Below are 21,441 nucleotides of genomic sequence, written 5' to 3' on the forward strand. Positions count from 1 at the left end.
AAGCACCAGTTAGGTGAGCAGATAGGTGAGCTTTACATTTTTCTTTCCCTATACGTAGGTATTAATTCAAACCAGAAATGGGGAGATATAGGTATTGCTTCAAATAATAGCTTAACTAGTTAAACCACTTGATATAACTACAGATAATCATTGAATGATATTTCTAAACTTAGTTAAATAAACACTATAACAATAGCAGGGCTGATGATGTGTTGCAGCTGTGGAATGTGTTATCCACAACAACCACATCCGGAGTAAATAGCTGAGGCTTGAGGAACTTCAGAGTTGATGAGTTGGAGTCTGAGCTTCAGACACTGCAATGCATCAATGTGGGGGTGGGAGTAAGTTACCTGTTCCAGGAGGCAGTCACATCCCTCAGACTAGGCACTTTAAATTTGGTCCACGTTCAGGAACAGGAGGGTATGACAGTGAGTGAGGCAGATATGGGTATCTAGAAGTTAACACTGAAGGAGACTCAGCCTTTGTAACAATCTAACATGACCGAGATTCTTGCAGCTTGTAGGGACAGGAATGGGAGCTGCAGGGAGACTGGGGGTGGGTGGGGTTACTGGGTTATTGGGATAGGGGGAGGTGTTGACCTTGAGTAGTGTGCTCTTTCCAAGTGGCTGGGGGGAGGGGGGGGGGTGGGGTGCGTATGGAGGTGGCTTCTTGCAGGGGCACAGGTTTGGGGGCTCTGGTAACTGCGCCTCTGCCGTTCCCGCCGGCGGGGTACTCCACCAGCCCTATAGTGGTGGCAACCTTGAGAGTCTGGGGGCAATGGAGGAGACATGTGGGAGCAGTGGGAGCATCGGTCTGGTCTCCAATCTGCGATAATCACCGGTTTGCCCTGGGGAGGATGGACGGGGAGTTCCGAATTTGGCTGAGAGCGGGGATAGAGAGGATGGGGGACTTGTTTATAGAGGGGAGCTTTCCGAGCATGAGGGCTCTGGAGGAAAAGTTTGCATTGGCGGGGGAAACAAATTTCGATATCTGCAGGTGCAGGACTTTCTGCGTAGACAGGTAACAACCTTCCCACTCCTGTGCTAAGGGGGATTCAGGACAGGGTAGTTTCCAGAGGATGAATAGGTGAGGGGAGCGTTTCTGACATTTATAAGGAGCTTATGGGATATGAGGAGATGCAGACCGAGGAGCTGAAGCGAAAGTGGGAGGAGGAGCTGGGAGGAGAGATAGAAGAGGGCGCGACGTGTGCCAGGCTCAGCCTGATTCAATTCAAGGTTGTGCATCAGGCACACATGACAGTGGCCCGGATGAGCAGATTCTTTGGGGTGGAGGACAGGTGCACAAAATGTGCAGGAGGACCGGCAAACCACGTCCACATGTTTTGGACATGTCCAAAGCTTCGGGGATTTTGGCTGGGGTTTGCAGATGTCATGTCCAAGGTATTAAATATAAGGGTGGCATTGAGTCCAGAGGTGGCGATTTTCAGGGTGTCGCGGGATCCGGGAATCCAGGAGGAGAAAGAGGCTGACGTTCTGGCATTTGCTTCCCTGGTAGCCCAGAGACGGATACTATTAGCTTGGAGGGACTCAAAGCCCCCGAAGTCGGAGACCTGGCTATCGGATATGGCTGGCTTTCTCTGCCTGGAGAAAATTAAGTTTGCCTTGAAAGGGTCATTGTTAGGGTTCACCCGGAGATGGCAACTATTCATCGACTTCTTCGCAGAGAATTAATCGTCAGCAGAAGGGGGGGGGGGGTGTAGGTTAGCGTAGAGTAGGGGGTTAAGTTATGGTGGGATCTGTGGGGGAGGGAGGTGGTATTTGCACTATGTTTATATTATTATGTACATTGTTTATATTGCTGCTGTTACAATGCCAAAAAAATACCTCCATAAAATGTTTATTAAAAAAAAACCAAAGGGCACTGATTTAAGATGAAAGAAGCAACAGCGATGAGAAGAAAAACCTTTTTACTCAACATATGGGGCGAAATTCTCCGATCCCACGCAGGTCGGAGAATCGGCCGGCAGCGGCGTTAATCCCGCTCCCGCAGGGTTTTTAATTCTCTGACCGGCCAAAAACCGGCGCTATGCAAATCCCGCCGGTAGCCTCTGAAAACAGCTGGCGCCGGCGGGATTTCATTATATTTTTGTTTCCACAAATCTCCGGCCCGGATGGGCCGAAGTCCCGCCGACGTGGCCACGGGTCACGTCGGCGAAAATCACAGTAGCTTTAAAATGGCGTCAACCATTGATGATGCTTGACGCCGTTCAGTGTCTGGGGGGGGGGGGGGGGGGGGGGGGGGTGGGTGCGGCATCGGGGGGGGGTTGCGGCATCGGGGGGGTTGCGGCATCGGGGGGGGTTTGCGGCATCAGGGGGGTTGCGGCATCGGGGGGGGTTGCGGCATCGGGGGGGTTGCGGCATTGGGGGGGGTTGCGGCATCGGGGGGGGGGTTGCGGGCAATCGTGGGTGTTGCTGGCACCGGGGGGGGGGTTGCGGCATGGGGGGGGGGGGTTTGGGGGCAGCGGCGTGCAGAGAGGGGGGGCGACGGATGCCCGGGGCCAACGCACCGTCGCCCCCCCCCTCTGTACGCCGCTGCCCCCTACCCCAACCACCCCCCCCTCACCACCCCTACCTCCCTCCAACGCCCCTACCCCCCTCCCCACCACCCCTACCCCCCTCCCCACCACCCCTACCCCCCTCCAACGCCGCCCCCCCCCATCTCTCGCACCCCCCCCTCTCAACGCCGGGTCCCCCCCCCTCTCAATGCCGGGTTCCCCCCCCCCCCTCAACGCCGGTACCCACACCCCGTCCCCCCTCCCTCTGAAGGCCGGTACCCACATCCCCCCTCCCTCTGAAGGCCGGTACCCACACCCCCCCTCTCTCCTCCTCCCCCCTTCCTTCCTCCTCCCCCCTTCCTTCCTCCTCTCCCCCTTCCTTCCTCCTCCCCCCTTCCTTCCTCCTCCCCCCTTCCTTCCTCCCCCCCTCCTTCCTCCCCCCCCTCCTTCCTCCTCCCCCCTTCCTTCCTCCTCCCCCCCTTCCTTCCTCCTCCCCCCGTTCCTTCCTCCGTTAGTGGGGGGGGGGGGTGCGGCGTTAGTGGGGGGGGGGGTGCGGCGTTGGAGTGGGGTAGGGGTGGTGAAGGGGGTAGGGGTGGTGAGGGAAGGGGGTTGGGGTAGGGGCAGCGGCGGGCAGAGGGGGGGCGACGGTGCGTTGGCCCCGGGCATCCGTCGCCCCCTCCTCTGCACGCCGCTGCCCCTACCCCAACCCCCCCCTCACCACCCCTACCCCCCTCCCCACCACCCCTACCCCCTCCAACGCCGCCCCCCCATCTCTCGCAATGCCGCAACCCCCCACCCTCAACGCCGCAACCCCCCCTCATCGCTGCAACCCCCCCTCTCAACGCCGGGTCCCCCCCCCTCTCATGCCGGGTTCCCCCCCCCCTCAACGCCGGTACCCACCCCCCGTCCCCCTCCCTCTGAAGGCCAGTACCCACACCCCCCCTCCCTCTGAAGGCCGGTACCCACAACCCCCCCCCTCTCCTCCTCCCCCCTTCCTTCCTCCTCCCCCCTTCCTTCCTCCTCCCCCCCTTCCTTCCTCCTCCCCCTTCCTTCCTCCTCCCCCCTTCCTTTCTCCCCCCCTCCTTCCTCCCCCCCCCCCTCCTTCCTCCTCCCCCCTTCCTTCCTCCTCCCCCCCTTCCTTCCTCCTCCCCCCCTTCCTTCCTCCGTTAGTGGCGGGGGGGGGGGGGGGGTGCGGCGTTAGTGGGGGGGGGGGTGCGGCGTTGGAGTGGGGTAGGGGTGGTGAAGGGGGTAGGGGTGGTGAGGGAAGGGGGTTGGGGTAGGGGCAGCGGCGGGCAGAGGGGGGGCGACGGTGCGTTGGCCCCGGGCATCCGTCGCCCCCTCCTCTGCACGCCGCTGCCCCTACCCCAACCCCCCCCTCACCACCCCTACCCCCTTCACCACCCCTACCCCCCTCCAACGCCGCCCCCCCTCCAACGCCGCCCCCCCCCTCTCTCAACTCAACACCGCAACCCCCCCCTCAACTCAACGCCGCAAACCCCCCCTCCTCAACTCAACGCCGCAAACCCCCCCCCCCCCTCTCCTCTCAACTCAACGCCGCAAACCCCCCAACGCCGGGTCTGTCTCTCTCCTCCTCCCCCCCCCCCCCTAAATGCCGGGTCTGTCTCTCTCCTCCTCCCCCCCCCCCAAAATGCCGGTCTGTCTCTCTCCTCCTCCCCCCCCCCCAAAATGCCGGTCTGTCTCTCTCCTCCTCCCCCACCCCCCAAACGCCGGTCTGGCTCTCTCCTCCTCCTCCCCCCCCCCCCCCCCCCCCCCCCCCCAAATGCCGGTCTGTCTCTCTCTCTCCCCCCCCCCAAATGCCGGTCTGTCTCTCTCCTCCTCCCCCCCCCCCCCAACGCCGGGTTAGTCTCTCTCCTCCCCCCCCCCCCCCCCCAAATGCCGGTCTGTCTCTCTCCTCCTCCTCTCCCCCCCCAATGCCGGTCTGTCTCTCTCTCTCTCCCCCCCCCCCAAAATGCCGGTCTGTCTCTCTCCTCCTCCCCCCCCCCCAAACGCCGGGTCAGTCTCTCTCCTCCCCCCCCCCCCCCAAAATGCCGGTCTGTCTCTCTCTCCCCCCCCCCAAAATGCCGGTCTGTCTCTCTCCTCCTCCTCCCCCCCCCCCCACTGCCGGTCTGTCTCTCTCTCCCCCCCCCCCCCCCAAATGCCGGTCTGTCTCTCTCCTCCTCCCCCCCCCCCAAACGCCGGGTCAGTCTCTCTCCTCCTCCCCCCCCCCCCCTCCCAAAAAAACGCCGGGTCTCACCACTTCCGCAGCTGGTGAAACTGACGCGTATCGCGTCAGTCCGCTGCTGGCCCCTCCGGGAACGGAGAAAAGCTGCCTAAAAGAAGGCCCCCACGCCGGAGTCATCTACACCAATTTTGCTCGCCGGAAATCGGCGTTACGACGGTCTGCAGAGAATTTTGCCCAAGGTTCGGATCTGGAATCCACCGCTCAAGAGAGTGGGTCGGAGGCGGATTCAATCGTGGGTTTTAAAAGAGACTTCGATAGTTATCCGAAGACAAAACAAAATGCAGGACTACAAGTAAAAGGTAGGGAATGGAGACAAAATGAATTGCTCTTGCAAGCAGCTGACATGTACATAAACGGGCAAAATTACCTGCTTGTGAGTTAACCATTCTACGATACCATCTCATTATGAATTGTAATGGATAGAAACTTATATGGTCCACAACCCCAATTGTACCTTCTGTTGGGAGAGTTGCACATTCCTCAGGGGCCCTCACACTTGCATTGAAAGTGCAATTTATGAACCATGCAATTAAAGTACACCACTTTCTTCGGTATTATGCTGGCTCGCTATCCCAACTAAAATCTCTTGGAATAGGAAATACAAATTTAAGTGTAAAAACAAGGAGAGGTGCATAACTAATGTGTGTGCTTCAAAGCTTAGACTCAGTGATCTGCAGTATTTTTAATTAACAAGAAAGCTAACATGGAAAACTTTTCCAAGTGCCACAGTTTGCTTCCATTGTTGCAGCGAAAATGAGGGTTGTAAATTCAGGATTAACGCTGGATGCATAAAGAGAAAGGTTGCAAGTATTTAATTACATGCAAAGGGCATAAGGATATGGACTGGTGTGTCACACTGAAGGCAAATCCCTCCCATCCCAGGGGCTATACTTACTTTTGCAACCCCAGTAGGTTCCCATCGACTGCATGTTTTGCAAAAGCTGTTGTAAACCTCACCGACGCAATGTCATGTCAGTGAGGGGAAAATTCATCACCTGGGGGGACATATGGCAGGCAAGCCCTTTGAATACATGAATTTATTTTAATGTATTTAAAGGACCTGGGCAGGAACCTCGCCGCATAATTGCCAAGGGGCGGGGAAAATCCAAGGATGAGATGTCGCCATTGTGATTCTCATTCCTGTGGTCTCGTGGGTGCCATTTTCGCCCACGGCAAGTTGTATTAAAATCCCCTCCATGGATCAAATGTATCAACATTTCTATAATTATATGATCCACTTTGCAGTCTCCTTTAACCCCTACAATTCCTTCACTTGCCCTATTGTACAATCCTGCATGAAGGTGTGTTCAACTAATACAAGGTAATTTTTGTGATGAAAAGGACAGGCCAGTTTTGAACAAATGTTGAATCTTTGAAACATTATACTACCTCGGCCGAGGACTTATTTCAGCAGATCACACAGTCAACTCACGTTTCCCTCCAGTCCGGCATTAGGGTGTGTTTCAGGAGTGAAGGTTCGATGAGAATGGGGAGTCATTGCTGACCACTTCTGGCATGTCCTGCCACTTGATGTGGTTGATCTTGTCCCACGATATGACACTCCATTACCTACTTGACAATCTGGCAAAATATAATTAACAAAGGCAAAAAAATGTCTTTCATCTCTTTCATTGTGACACCCTCAGTAAGCTTTGTGCACGGTGAAGTCGAGACATCCTGAGTGAGTGAGACAGCCAGAGTGGGAATTGGAACTTGGTCATCTGGGGCAGTGTGGTACTTCGGTGCAGAGTGGGAGAAGGTGCTTTTTCCCTTTTTGTTTTGTTTTCTTCTTCTGGCTTTGTAATTGCTAATCTGCAGGGAGAGATCCACAGTGCATCACCGGAAGCAGGGAGAAAACATGGGAGCATCCTGGGAAGGTAGGTGATAAAAAAAACTATTTGGCATCTGTTGTGAAAGTGAAGGTTAGTGGTACGTGAAGGTAAGAATTTGAAGTTTAGAAATTAAAGTTTAAAAATGAAATCGGTATAATAAGGCGAGAAACAAAAACAAGTTTTTAAAAATAATAACAATAATATATAAGTTAAGTTCAGGGTCAGGAGAACACAGACCCGTGCCATGCTCTGTGTGTGAAATGTGGGAGTTCAGGGACCTTTCTGGTGTCCCTGACCCCTTCACGCGCAGGAAGTGTGTCCAGCTGCAGCTCCTGTTAGATTGCTTGAAGGCTCTGGAGCTGCGGGTGGAGTCACTTTGGAGCTTCCGCGATGCTGAGGACGTCGTGGATAGCACGTTCGCTGAGTTGGTCACACCGCAGGTGAAAATTACTGAGGGAGATAGAAAATGGGTGAGCAAAAGACAGAACAAGAGTAGGAAGAACAAGGGTGTCCCCTGCAATCATCTTCCTGCAAAACAGATATAGCGTTTTGGATACTGTTGAGGGAGATGGCTCACCAGGGGAAAGCAGCCAGGTTCATGGCACCTTGGCTGGCTTTGCTGTGCAGGAGAGGAGGAAGAAGAATGGCAGGGCTATAGTGATAGGGGACTCAATCATGAGGGGAATAGACAGGTGGTTGTGTGGTGCAATCAAGACTCCAGGATGGCATGTTACCTCCCTGGTGCAAGGGTCAAGGATGTCTCGGAGCGGCTGCAGGACATATTTGGGGGGAGGTGAACAGCCAGCTGTCGTGGTGCACATAGGCACCAACGGTATTGGTAGAAAATGGGATGAGGTCATCCAAGCTGAATTCAGGGAGTTAGGAGTTAAACTAAAAAGTGGAAACTCAAATGAGTTATCTCAGGTTTGCTACCAGTGCCACGAATTAGTCAGAGTAGGAATGTCAGGATAGCTAGGATGAATGTGTGGCTCGAGAGATGGTGCAAGAGGGAGGGATTCAAATTCATGGGGCATTGGAACCAGTTCTGGGGGAGGTTGGACCAGTACAAACAGGACGGTCTGCACCTAGGCAAAACCATATTCAAAAAACAAAAAGGGCTGCAGTACAAGGTACAGTATCTAAGGAGAGCTCAGTGAATAGGCCCAGTAATACTAAAAGGAATAAAACGGGAAGTAAAAACATAAATGGAAAGTGAAGAACCAGGTCATTACATGAAGATATGGGTTCAATGATAAGGAAAATTAGGAGAAAAGTTAAAAGGAAAAATAACTTAGGAGAGGTAACTGATAGTGGTGTTAAGATTCAAAATGGAGGTATAAAAGCCAACATAACGGTACTTTACCTGAATGCTCGTAGTATTCGGAATAAGGTAAACAGGTTGATGGCGCAAATTATCGTGAATGACTATGATTTAGTGGCTATTACTGAAACATGGTTAAAGGATCGTCTCGACTGGGAATTAAATATCCAAGGGTATCAAACGATTCAGAAGGACAGAATGGATGGTAAGGGAGATGGTGTAGCTCTGTTATTTAAGAATGACGTCTGGGCAGTAGTGACAGATGACATTGGTGCTATAGAGGATAAGGGTGAATCCATTTGGGTGGAAATCAGGAATACTAAGGTGAAAAAGTCACTGATAGGAGTAGTCTATAGGCCACCAAATAGTAGCATCACGGTGGGGCGGGCAATAACCAAAGGAATAACTGATGCATGTAGAAATAGGATAGCAGTTATCACGGGGGATTTTAATCTACATGTCGATTGGTTTAACAAGGTCGGTCAAGGCAGCCTTGAGGAGGAGTTTATAGAATGTATCCACGATAGGTTCCTAGGACAGTCTGTAATGGAACCTACGAGTGAACAAGCGATCTTAGATCTGGTCCTATGTATTGAGACAGGATTGATTAATGATGTCATAGATAGGGATCCTCTCGGAAGGAGCGATCACAATATGGTGGAATTTAAAATATAGATGTAAGGTGAGAAGGTAAAATCAAACACTAGTGTTTTGAGCTTAAACAAAGAAGATTAGGGGCAACACGGTAGCATGGTGGTTAGCATAAATGCTTCACAGCTCCAGGGTCCCAGGTTCGATTCCCGGCTGGGTCACTGTCTGTGCGGAGTCTGCACGCCCTCCCCGTGTGTGCGTGGGTTTCCTCCGGGTGCTCCGGTTTCCTCCCACAGTCCAAAGATGTGCGGGTTAGGTGGATTGGCCATGCTAAAATTGCCCGTAGTGTCCTAAAAAAAAAGTAAGGTTAAAGGGGGGGGGTTGTTGGGTTACGGGTATAGGGTGGATACGTGGGTTTGAGTAGGGTGATCATGGCTCGGCACAACATCGAGGGCCGAAGGGCCTGTTCTGTGCTGTACTGTTCTATGTTCTATTACAATGGGATGAGAGAAGAGCTGGCTAAGGTAGACTGGGAGCACAAACTTTATGGTGAAACAGTTGAGGAACAGTGGAGAACCTTCTAAGTGATTTTTCACAGTGCTCAGCAAAAGTTTATACCAACAAAACGAAAGGACAGTAGAAAAAGGGGAAATCAACCGTGGATATCTAAGGAAATAAGGGAGAGTATCAAATTGAAGGAAAAAGCATACAAAGTGGCAAAGAATAGTGGGAGACGAGAGGATTGGGAAATTTTTAGGGGGCAACAGAAGGCTGCTAAAAAAGCTATGAAGATGATAGATTATGAGAGTAAACGTGCTCAGAATATAAAAAGATAGTAAAAGTTTCTACAAATATATAAAACAAAAAAGAGTGGCTAAGGTAAATATTGGTCCTTTCGAGGATGAGAAGGGAGATGTAATAATGGGAGATGAGGAAATGGCTCAGGAACTGAACAGGTTTTTTGGGTCGGTCTTCACAGTGGAAGACACAAATAACATGCCAGTGACTGATGGAAATGAGGCTATGACAGGTGAGGACCTTGAGAGGATTGTTATCATAAGGACGTAGTGATGGGCACGCTCATGGGGCTAAAGGTAGACAAGTCTCCTGGCCCTGATGGAATGCATCCCAGAGTGCTAAAGGAGATGCTAGGGAAATTGCAAATGCACTCGTGATAATTTACCAAAATTCACTAGACTCTGGGGTGGTCTGGGTGGATTGGAAATTAGCCACTGTTTACCACTGTTTAAAAAAGGAGGTAGGCAATAATAGGCCAGTTAGCTTAACTTCGGTAGCAGGGAAGATGCTGTGATCTATCATCAAGGAAGAAATAGCGAGGCATCTGGATGGAAATTGTCCCATTGGGCAGAAGCAACATGGGTTGAAAAAGGGCAGTTCATGCCTAACTAATTTAGTGGAATTTTTTGTGGACATTACCAGTGCGGCAGACAACGGGGAACCAATGGATGTGGTATATCTGGATTTCCAGAAAGCTTTTGACAAGGTGCCAGGCAAAAGGTTGCTGCATAAGATAAAGATGCATGGCATTAAGGGTAAAGTAGTAGCATGGATAGAGGATTGGTTAATTAATAGAAAGCAAAGAGTGAGGATTAATGGGTGTTTCTCTGGTTGGCAATCAGTAGCTAGTGGTGTCCCTCAGGGATCCGTGTTGGGCCCACAATTATTCACAATTTACATAGATGATTTGGAGTTGGGGACCAAGTGCAATGGGCGCGATTCTCCGCTCCCCAGGCCGGCTGGGAGAATCGCGGGAGGGCCGCTCTGGCACCCCCCGCGATTCTTCTACACCCCCCAAAATGGCGTGTCGCGTTTTGTGGTACGCCGCTCGGAGAATCGTGGGTTGCCGTTTTTCACGGCGACCCGCGATTCTCCGGCCCGGATGGGCCGAACGGCCTGCCTTTCCCGACCTGTTCACGCCGGCGGCAACCACACCTGGTCACTGCCGGCATGAACATAGCGCCAAAGGTGAGTTTGGGGCCTGTGGGGGGTGGAGAGGAGATTGAGCACCACGGCCGTGCTTGGGAGGGGACTGGCCCGCGATTGTTGCCCACCGATCGTCGGGCCGGCGTCTCCAAGAGACGCACTCTTTCCCCTCCACCGCCCCACAAGATCAAGCCGCCATGTCTTGCGGGGCAGCGGAGGGGAAGACGACAACCACGCATGCGCGAGTTGGAGCCGGCCAACCTGCGTATGTACGGCTGACGTCACTAAGGCGCCGCCGGCCGTGTCATTATCAGCGCGCCGCCTTGACGCCAGCCTTATTTCCTTAGATATCCACGGTCGAGAATTCCGCCCAATGTGTCCAAGTTTGCAGATGACACTAAGGTGAGTGGTAAAGCAAAAGGTGCAGAGGATACTAGAAGTCTGCAGAGGGATTTGGATAGTTTAAGTGAATAGGCTGGGGTCCGGCAGATGGAATAAAATCTTCACAAATGTGAGGTTATCCATTTTGGTAGGAATAACAGTAAAAGGGATTATTATTTAAATGATAAAATATTAAAACATGCTGCTGTGCCAGACGGACCTGGGTGTCCTAGTGCACGAGTCGCAAAAAGTTGGTTTACTTGTGCAACAGGTGATTAAGAAGGCGAATGGAGTTTTGTTGCAGGAGCTGGCTTAGCACAGTGGGTTAAACAACTGGCTTGTAAAGCAGAATAGGGCCAGCAGCGCGGGTTCAATTCCCGAACAGGCACCGGAATGTGGCTACTAGGGGCTTGTCACAGTAACTTCATTTGAAGCCTACTTGTGACAATAAGCGATTTTCATTTTCCTTCATTGCTGGAGGGATGGAGTTTAAGACTAAGGAGGTTACGCTACAACTGTATAGGGTGTTAGTGAGGCCACACCTGGAGTATTGTATTTAGTTTTGGTTTCCTTACCTGAGAAAATACGTACTGGCACAGGAGGGTGTGCAGAGGAGATTCACTGGGTTAATCCCAGAGTTGAGGGGGTTGGATTACGAGGAGAGGTTGAGTAGACTGGGACTGTACTCATTGGAATTTAAAAGGATGCAGGGGGATCTTATAGAAACATATAAAATTATGAAGGGAATAGATAGGATAGATGTGGAGAAGTTGTTTCCACTGGCAGATGAAAGCAGAACTAGGAGGATTACCCTCAAAATAAGGGAAGTAGATTTAGGACTGAGTTTAGGAGGAACTTCTTCACCCAAAAGGTTGTCAATCTGTGGAATTCCCTGCCCACTGAAGCAGTTGAGGCTTCTTCAATAAATGTTTTCAAGATTTAAGATAGATAGTTTTTTGAAGAATAAAGGATATTAGGCCCCCGAAGCAATCCTCAACCTCTCCCCAAGCCAAACGCAATATGGAAGGGTCCTTGACCACCACCACCACCAACCATTCCGGGCAACCCCAGCCGATCACGTGCGCAGAAATGACACCCTGGCCGCTGACAGTCTCATCTGGGTATCTTGGCAGTGCCAGGGCACCACCCTGCCCAAGGGACATGCAGCTGGGCGTCTCCGATCCCCTTGAAGGCCCTCATGAGTGCCGTTCCATCTGGTCCCCATTTGTGGGGACCAGTACCAAATGGCGCTCACCTGAGGTCTCTGAGGCAAAGAGGTTGAATCCTAAAGCCTCAGGGAATCGGCACATTCGAGTGAGGCTAGCTGCCATTGGGTGGAATTCACATTGCAACGTCTCATGAGATTGAGTTGAATCCCGCGAGGCTTTGTGAGCCGGGTAGATCCCGGGAGCAGGGTGTCCCAGCTTCCCACGGCCATGCTGCACTCTGGTGAGCTGCTTTGCCGGTGCAGCGGGTTGTAGGATGGTGCCCTTAATCCTTTATAAAAATAAACATTTGTATTCATAACCCCACATAAAAGATAGCTACTCTCTTTTTGCCCACATGGAAGTGCCAATCAAACTGTGAATTTATAGGCTCCTCATTATGATAATTACAGGTTGTGGAAGCAATCAAAAAAAATTATGATGGTCCTCAGGCGTAGGTCAATAAAGATCTGTTGAAATCTGTTGATTTTTTTTCAACTGTAGCCTATATTTTCAAAATTTAGTATGCAGCGATTTAAATGGCTTGACAGCTTTTCATAGAACATAGAACAGTACAGCACAGAACAGGCCCTTCAGCCCTCGATGTTGTGCCGAGCAATGATCACCCTACTTAAACCCACGTAACCCATATACCCGTAACCCAACAATCCCCCCATTAACCTTACACTACGGGCAATTTAGCATGGCCAATCCACCTAACCCGCACATCTTTGGACTGTGGGAGGAAACCGGAGCACCCGGAGGAAACCCACGCACACACGGGGAGGACGTGCAGACTCCACACAGACAGTGACCCAGCCGGTAATCGAACCTGGGACCCTGGAGCTGTGAAACATTGATGCTAACCACCATGCTACCGTGAGGCCCCTCATAGACCTTGGCCGAGATTCTCCCATTCCCTCGCCACGTGTTTCTGGTAGCGCACCGTTCACTGGTGGCGGATTCTATACTCCCACCGCATGTCAATGGGATTTATTCGCCCATGCCGCCGGGAAAACCCACAGGTGTGGGGTGTGCTGCCGGCTGGAACAATGAATCATAACGACTGGAGAATTCCATCCCTCATCCACTTTTCATGCACATTCATGTCTACTCTTAACTATCCCAAAAGGGTACCTGACCTCTCCAAAAGGGGATCAAGCCTTCATTCAAAGGGGTGCCTGACCTCTCCAGAAGGGTCGCTTAGCTTTCAAAATAACTTAGCTTTTGATCTTGCAATCAAATTCGTAAAGTTCATGAGTCATGTTTCACTAAAATTGCTTCTCTTTGAAAGCAATTGCACTTTTAAATGTGCCACTTCCTCCATGAACTGTGGATGTGTGAAATATACCTGTGGAATATATCGCTGTCATTGCCCCCACTCCTCTGATGAAAGTGGTGGGTTCCGGATTCTGGGTTCAGGTGCCTTTGTGACGAGGCCTTTCTGGCTTTGCAAAAAATTAAAGATTAGATGACTTCCTAATTAAGTTATCCCTAATTACCTGGTTGACCATCAGATGATTGTGATGCCTCATCATCTCCACCATGCACAGGAATGGTGGGGGGTTGAGGTTGTCCGGTGTTGCACTTTGAAATCCTGCAGTATTCCCATCGGACTGAAGGATCAGTTGTGTAGCACCAAGGTGCGCTATCCTGATCAGGATTTCTGCAATAATTGCCAACCAGTCCCCTGGAGGTTGAAAGTGAAAACATCAACAATCACTCACGGTTATATTTCAGACAAACTTAATTTCATTCCTGCAGAAAAAGCTTTCAAGCATGTGATGTTGTTTATCTCCATTGCCCGACACTGGTAGCAAGATTCACAATTGGACGTAGAATGTTTGGCGGGATTCGCTGATCCTGAGGCTAAGTATTGATGCCGTCGTAAACGCCGTCGCATTTCCCGATGGCATTAACATGGCCTCAGGAGCAGCAACTCTGACCCCGACAGGGGGCCAGCACGGCACTGGAGCAACCTATGCCGCACCAGCTGCTGATCCCCAGCGCCAGATGGGCGCTGCAGATCCGCGAATGCGCAGTGGGGCCGGCACCAATGCGCATAGGCGCAGTGGGACCGGTGCCAAAGAGCACATGCGCAGTGGCTCCCTTCTCCGCGCCGGCCCCGATGCAACATGGCATAGGGCTACAGGGGCCGGCGCGGAACAAAAGAGGCCCCCAGCCTGAGGGGCCGGTCCGCCGATCGGTAGGCCCCGATTGCGGGCCAGGCCACAGCAGAGGCCTCCCCCCTTCGGGTTTGGACCCCCCTCATCCCCAACCAGGCCGTCCCCAGATGCATCCATTCCGAGGCCTTGCCCGGTAAGAGCAGGTGTGAACGCTGGCGGTGTGACACGGCTTTTCTTGCGTAGCCGCTCGGCCCATCCAAGGCCAAAAATTGCCGGAGGGGCCCTGTGGAGCGGCCCCCGACTGGCACCGATTCTCCAGAGAATCGGCGGACCGACATCGGGGCGGAGTGGCGCGCTTCGCACCGGTCCCGCCAATTCTCCGGCCCGGCCCCGGGGTGAGAGAATCCCGCCCGTTGTGTCAAGCAGAAAATGGGATTGGTGCTGGTGCCGATCCAGTTGCGATGCTTTGGTTCCCCACTGGCGGCGGCATCAAGCAGGACCTAGGTGCCTTGGCTCTTGAGAGGGACCATGCAGGTAAGAATATTCTCAAAATATTTCGGCCTTGCTGAGGTGTTGTCTGCCTGGACCTCAGGGAGTCGTGGAGAATGACTTGGTGGCAAGTGCATGGACTCGGGGTGGCCCCTCGGGATCAGGGTGGCCTGGCTTAGACCCTATTGCTGCATTATTTAATTTCATAGAATTTACAGTGCAGAAGGAAGCCATTCAGCCCTTCAAGTCTGCACCCTCCCTTGGAAAGAGCTTCCTACTTAAGCCCACGACTACCCTATCCCCGTAACCCAGTAACCCCACCTGAGCTTTTGGATACGAAGGGTCAATTTAGCCAGGCCAATCCACCTAATCTGCGCATCTTTGTACGGTGGGAGGAAACTGGAGTACCCGGAGGAAACCCATGCAGACATGGGGAGAAAGTGCAAACTCCACACACCCGAGGCTGGAATTGAACCCGGGACCCTGGAGCTGCGAGGCAACAATGCTATGCTGCCCATTTAAACCCACCCCTTTGCTGCAACTTACATGCTCCTTTCTATTAATACAACTGACTGCTCATTGTATCATTGTTTGCTCAGAGGGCTCCTGGTCATTTGGGAAGCTACCCAGCCGACCCTCTAGAAACTTTCATACCCCAGCAGTATCATCAAGGGGATGTGTGTAGCCATGTTCAACCACCGGCCTACGAAGTGTTGCCAATCCTCAGTGCACTCCTTAGAAGCTCAGCACTATAGTACACAAAGCAGTGGATTAGCAGTGCTCACCCCAAACGAAGGGCACATGCACCACGGCCGTTGGAACCTCCCTGGCACACCACTCCTCTCAGAGTAGAAACGTCACCAATAACACCATCAGCTAGCCAACCCTTGAGGATCACGAGCTATCTCCAAGCCCTGCCTGTACATCACACCCTTGACCCCACTCATCCTGATCCCAGCCAGGAACCATAACCAGCTCTCTGTCATAACCTGTGTGTAGAACCCGTATAACACTGCAGTAAGGTGCCAGTAACTGCACGCATCCCTCGCTCACTCCCATCTGTAGGACCTGCCTCTTAACGTGAAGGTGACTGCCAGCAAAAGTCTCCACTACACAATGGGTTGCCACCCAGCTGGCAGGAAAAGACACGGCCCATCCAGTGAGGAGACTCACAGTCGACCACACTGGGAGAAATAGGACAGAGGCCGCAGAGCCTATCGCCAACATGGGTTTCAGCAGCAACCAGTACCACTGTTGGTAGGGACGGGTGGTGAGGACAGAGGCTCCCCACATCACAGGCCAGGTGCCAGTCACTGATGGGGACAGGGGTGCAATGCGGATGACATCATCTTGAATGAGGAATGACATGTTGAGGGTGGCGTAGCAGTACACTCAGGCTGACCATATAACCTGGTGGCATTGGATGGCTAAGGGAATCTTCACCTTGCTAACGTTCTCTGTCTATTTCCTCTCCACCCACAGATATATGGACATTGGACTGCAGCCAGTAATGCTCGCTATCTACCTTGCCTCTGCTGCAGTTGCGAATGCATAGACCTCGGGCACCATGGTCAGCATAAGGAGGATTCTGCACACGTGGAGCCTGCCCAAGAAGAGCATGGGCCAGCTGGTGAGGCTCAAGTGCCGGCCATCCAAAAGGCCGAGGCGGTGTGAAGGAGGGGCCACATCAGACCATGTGTATACCCGTCTGCGTCTGTCCTTTGAGGAGCTGCCACTGCCTGTGCCACTGCCAACTTCGGCTCACCAGGGAGACTGTGCGCCACCTGTGCCAGATGTAGGTGCATCTTTCACCAAAGCGATTTGGAGGAGGAGACCCACACCCAGTGGTTGTCAAGGTGACAGACACCCTGAACATTTATGCCTCTGGTTCATTCCAGGACTTGAGCAGGCATCTATGTGGGATATCACCAACATCCGGGTACAGGTGCATCTGCTGTGTAACGACTTCCCTTTGCATATGGGCATTGGACTACATTACCTTCAACCCAGACCAGGGCCAACAAGATGCCCGGGCAGTGAGATTTTCTACCACTGCTGGCATGCCCCAGGTTATTATTGTCACAAGTAGGCTTACATTAACACTGCAATGAAGTTACTGTGAAAATCCTCTAGTCGCCACACTCCGGCGCCTGTTCGAGTACACTGAGGGAGAACGCAGAATGTCAAATTCACCTCACAAGCACGTCTTTCGGATGGACCTGTGGGAGGAAGCCACAGCACCCAGAGGAAACCCATGCAGACATGGGGAGAACGTGCAGACTCTGCACAGACAGTTACCCAAGCCGGGAATCGAACTCAGGTCCCAGACGCTATGCAGCAACAGTGCTAACCACTGTGCTACCATGTCAGCCAACACAATGGTGTCCAAGAGAATTCTGGCATGGAGCCTAAGCTAGCAGGGCAGGACCGGGCTAGCCGTACATGGGACAACCTCATCACTTCCCGTTTTATCAACTAGGAGGCCTGACCAAGAGCAGCTCTGCTACCCTGTCCCACATCGCCCCCTCCCCCACACAGAATGCCCCTTCCCCTGAAACTTTACCACCTTCCCTCTGCCTCAGTCCTCTCACCCAATCTCTCCCCCACATTTCCCTCAGTCCTTCCACCCATTCCCTCTCCCTTAGTCCCTCTACCCCTTCCCACTCCCTCAGTCTTTCCCCCCCTTCCCTCTCCGAGTCCTTCAAGACCACTCCTGATCATGTGTGATGCCTCCCTAATTGGCATCAGGTCGGTGTTGTCCCACCTGATGGACAACAGGATGGATAGGCCGTTTAAGCAAACCCAGACCACATTCCGCTACCTGAGGATCCAAACAGCACACGACTGGACACGGATCCACAAATGGAACTTGACAAGTCTGGTGGAGAAGTCAAAAAGGACCTGCAAAAAGGGCCCATTCCCACTCTCCCTCGCAGGAAGAATACAGACGATCAAAATGAACATACTGCCCAAGTTCCTCTTCCTGTTTTGATCCTTCCTGATCTACATCCCCAAGGCCTTTATCAACACAGTCGACAAACTAATCGTGCTGTTTGTGTGGGCAAGGGTGAAAGAGCCCGAGGATCCAAAAGAAGGTGCTGCAAAGGAAAAGAAACATGGCAGGCTGGACCCTCCTGCACCTACAGATCTGCCACTAGGCGGCAATTGCAGAAAGAGTACAGGATTGGTTAAGGAACCGGAAGCAGAGTGGGTGAAGATTGAGGAGAGTTCCTTCATAGGGATGTCCCTCCAAGCACTAGCCACAGCTCTCCCAACCCGCAGCCCCCCAGCCAAATACTCGAGGAGCTCAGTGGTAATACCCACACCCTGGAAGTGGTACCAAAGGAGGCAACACTTCGGCCAAACTAAGGTGTCCACCGTGGCCCCCATCTGCAACAACCACAGGTTCACTCCTGCAATAATATATGCCACCTTCAAAAGGTGGAGACAGGACGAAGTGACTTTGACGGTTAAGAACATGTACAAGGTTGTTAGAGTAGTGACCCTGGGGAACTCACAGAGAGGTTCCAGTTGCCAAGAGAAAACGACCTGAGATACATTCAGATCAAAAAACTTCCTCCGCAAGGAAACAACAACCTACCCCCAGATACCAGGACTTATTAGTGGAAGAACTGCTGGACGTGGGCAACCGAGGGAAGAGAAACTAGGCACAGAGGAAACTAGGCATAGAAATACGGAGAAGACTCTGGATCGAAGCATTGCACAGGGAAAACTTCACCCCCACGTGTTCAGGGCTGAGCCTACCACAGTTTAAGGTGGAGCACAGACAGTACCTAACCAGAACTTGCATGAGGGTATTTTCCAGAAGTGTAGGATAAATGCGAACGGTGCCAGGGAAGCCCAGCCAACAACAGCCACATTGTAAGGAGCCATGATGTAGCGATGCCGGCGTTGGACTGGGGTGAGTACAGTAAGAAGTCTTACAACACCAGGTTAAAGCCCAGCCAACAACAGCCACATTGTCTGGCCATGCCCCAGACTTGTCGGGTACTGGACCACCTTCTTTGGGGTCATGTCCAGGGTTGTGAGAGTGAGGGTGGAGCCATGTCCAAAAATGGCAGTCTTCAGGGTTTCAGATCAGCCAGAACTCTTCAAGGAGGGTGTCCAATTCCCTAACCTTTACTTCCCAGATCACCCGCCAGAGAATCCTGCACAGCTGCCGATCAAGGAGGCGAAGAAAGTCGGGCTGTGGGTGAGTGGCCTAGCGGAATTCCTGAGGTTGGAGAGGATCAAGTTCATCTTGAGGGCATCGGTCAATGGGTTCACTCGGAGGTGGAAGCCGTTTATTGACTTTTTTAAGGAGCCATGATGTGGGGATGCTGGTATTGGACTGGGGTGAGTACAGTAAGAAGTCTTACAACACCAGGTTAAAGTCCAACAGGTTTGTTTTGAATCACTAGCTTTCAGAGCACTGCTCCTTCCTGATTCACCTGAGGAAGGAGCAGTGCTCCGAAAGCTAGTGATTCTAAACAAACCTGTTGGACTTTAACCTGGTGTTCTAAGACTTCTTACAGTTCTTTAAGGAGGATTGAGGTGTCAGCAGAGGGGGAGGGGGGATTAAAAAGGGGGAAGGCAGGACGGGAGGAGGGGGTAAGGCGGGCTGGGGGTGTTGGTTATGTATTATGTTGTACAATTTCACTTCTGCTCTTATTTTTTCTCTTTGATGTTTGTTTATACAAATGCCTGAATATTTTTTTTAGAGAATGTACAAGAGACAGAAAGTAAGTGAATTTAGGGAATAGTTGAGAAAACAGGCAGTGAAATTCCTTAACATGTTTAATATAATAATCACAATGATGGAATGTTTACGTGTAGCCATTTGCTACATCAGTATTATTGGAGTCCTAGCACAATTTCTCCCTGATCTTGAAGTTCATTTGAGGAGTACTGTGGACCAAATCATTCACACGCATGCCAGCTATACTGATTGTGGCTTGTTAATGATTAAGTATTCATGAGAGACAAATATGCACACTTGAGGCAATCTTGCCTCTGATTCAGCAGGTTGTGAGTTCAAATCCCACTTCAGAGATTTACAGAACATAGAACATAGAACAATATAGCACAGAACAGGGGGCAGCATGGTAGCATTGCGGATAGCACAATCGCTTCACAGCTCCAGGGTCCCAGGTTCGATTCTGGCTTGGGTCACTGTCTGTGCGGAGTCTGCACATCCTCCCCGTGTGTGCGTGGGTTTCCTCCGGGTGCTCCGGTTTCCTCCCACAGTCCAAAGATGGATTGGCCATGATAAATTGCCCTTAGTGTCCAAAATTGCGGTGAGGTTGCTGGGTTGTGGCGATAGGGTGGAGGTGTTAACCTTGGGTAGGGTGCTCTTTCCAGGAGCCGGTGCGGACTCGATGGGCCGAGTGGCCTCCTTCTGCACTGTGAATTCTATGTAAACAGGCCCTTCGGCCCTCGATGTTGTGCCGAGCAATGATCACCCTACTCAAACCCACGTGTCCACCCTGTACCTGTAACCCAACAACCCCCCCCCCTAACCTTACTTTTTTTTAGGACACTACGGGCAATTTAGCATGGCCAATCCACCTAACCCGCACATCTTTGGACTTTGGGAGGAAACCGGAGCACCCGGAGGAAACCCACGCACACACGGTGATGACGTGCAGACTCCGCACAGGCAGTGACCCAGCCTGGAACCGAACCTGGGACCCTGAAGCTGGGAAGCATTTATGCTAACCACCATGCTACCGTGATTTGAGCATGTATGTTTGGTGGATCCTCTGTTTTAGTGCTCAATGGCCTCTGCCCAGAGATACCATTGTTTGTATGAGCCAAAAATAAACAGGGCCCATTCTCCTGCTCGGGTAGACCTAAAATATTCAATGGCACTATTTTAAAGGAGAATAGAGGATACCTCCCCATTGAACTGGCCAGTATTTATCCCTCAGTTAACATCATTATCACAAATCATTGTGGGACTTCATTGTATAAATTATCTTTTTTTTACATTAAGGCAGTGACTACATTTCCAAAGTATTGGCTGTAAAGTACTTTCAAAATGCCCTGACGTCATGAAAAGGGATTTTAAGTCTTTCTGTGTAAGTCTTTCTTTCTTTGGTTCTGAATAGGTACATACGCAGCAGGAAAACGGCTTGATGTTTTCTGATGTTTATGTGGCACCATGGAATCCCATTCCTGGCATCCTATTCCTGACTGTGTCACAGATGTAGTCCCACGATAGTTATAACCATTTCCGTTAAAGCAATCAGTAGGTCCACCTTCATTCGTCGCCACTGAAAAGTAAACAATGTAGAAGATTTTGAGGAACATTCTTATATTAAAAAACTCATAATCTAGTATTATTTACCAGTATTCCTAGTTTAATTTGCTGTTTGCCGTAATTGTGGTTTGCTATTAATCTATCAGTTATTATTCTTTGCCCGATTGGAGGGATACCCGACACCGTATCCCTCCGGGACCTAGCACCCACAGGATCCAGCACCCCCACTATCACTGCAGAGGTACCCCTCACTCTACACCCCACCCAGCCGCCCCCTTGCGCTCCTGAGCCCACTAGCTCGCTACATTTGTTTTGCGCACCCGCACCGGCTAGCTCCCAGCGCCCCAGTCCCCAGTCGAATCAGACGGGTATGGAGCTCGGACGGAATCACCCCCGGAGTCCGCCATCGTACCCCAACCCACAACACCCATCCAGTCACCGCAAGATGCTGCAACCCCGGTGCTCCGCAGATCGCAGCGGACGACTCGACCACCGGACAGACTCAATTTATGAACCACCAGCCCCGCCGGACT

General features: G+C 51.8%; 1 protein-coding gene across 2 annotated transcripts in view; it reads right to left on the reverse strand.

Moving 5' to 3' along the window:
* LOC119969583 (plasminogen-like) overlaps positions 1-21,441 on the reverse strand; it is a 160,190-nt gene that overhangs the window by 14,035 nt on the left and 124,714 nt on the right. For both annotated transcript variants that reach the window (XM_038803378.1, XM_038803387.1), the window contains 3 exons: positions 20,765-20,921; positions 13,534-13,721; positions 6,190-6,338 (listed from right to left, as the gene is read on the reverse strand). In XM_038803378.1, the coding sequence (XP_038659306.1) occupies positions 6,190-6,338; positions 13,534-13,721; positions 20,765-20,921 (494 nt within the window). The remainder of the gene's footprint in view (positions 1-6,189; positions 6,339-13,533; positions 13,722-20,764; positions 20,922-21,441) is intronic.

The sequence above is a fragment of the Scyliorhinus canicula genome, chromosome 1 (genome assembly GCF_902713615.1).
Source record: "Scyliorhinus canicula chromosome 1, sScyCan1.1, whole genome shotgun sequence".
NCBI classification, from domain to species: Eukaryota; Metazoa; Chordata; class Chondrichthyes; order Carcharhiniformes; family Scyliorhinidae; genus Scyliorhinus; species Scyliorhinus canicula.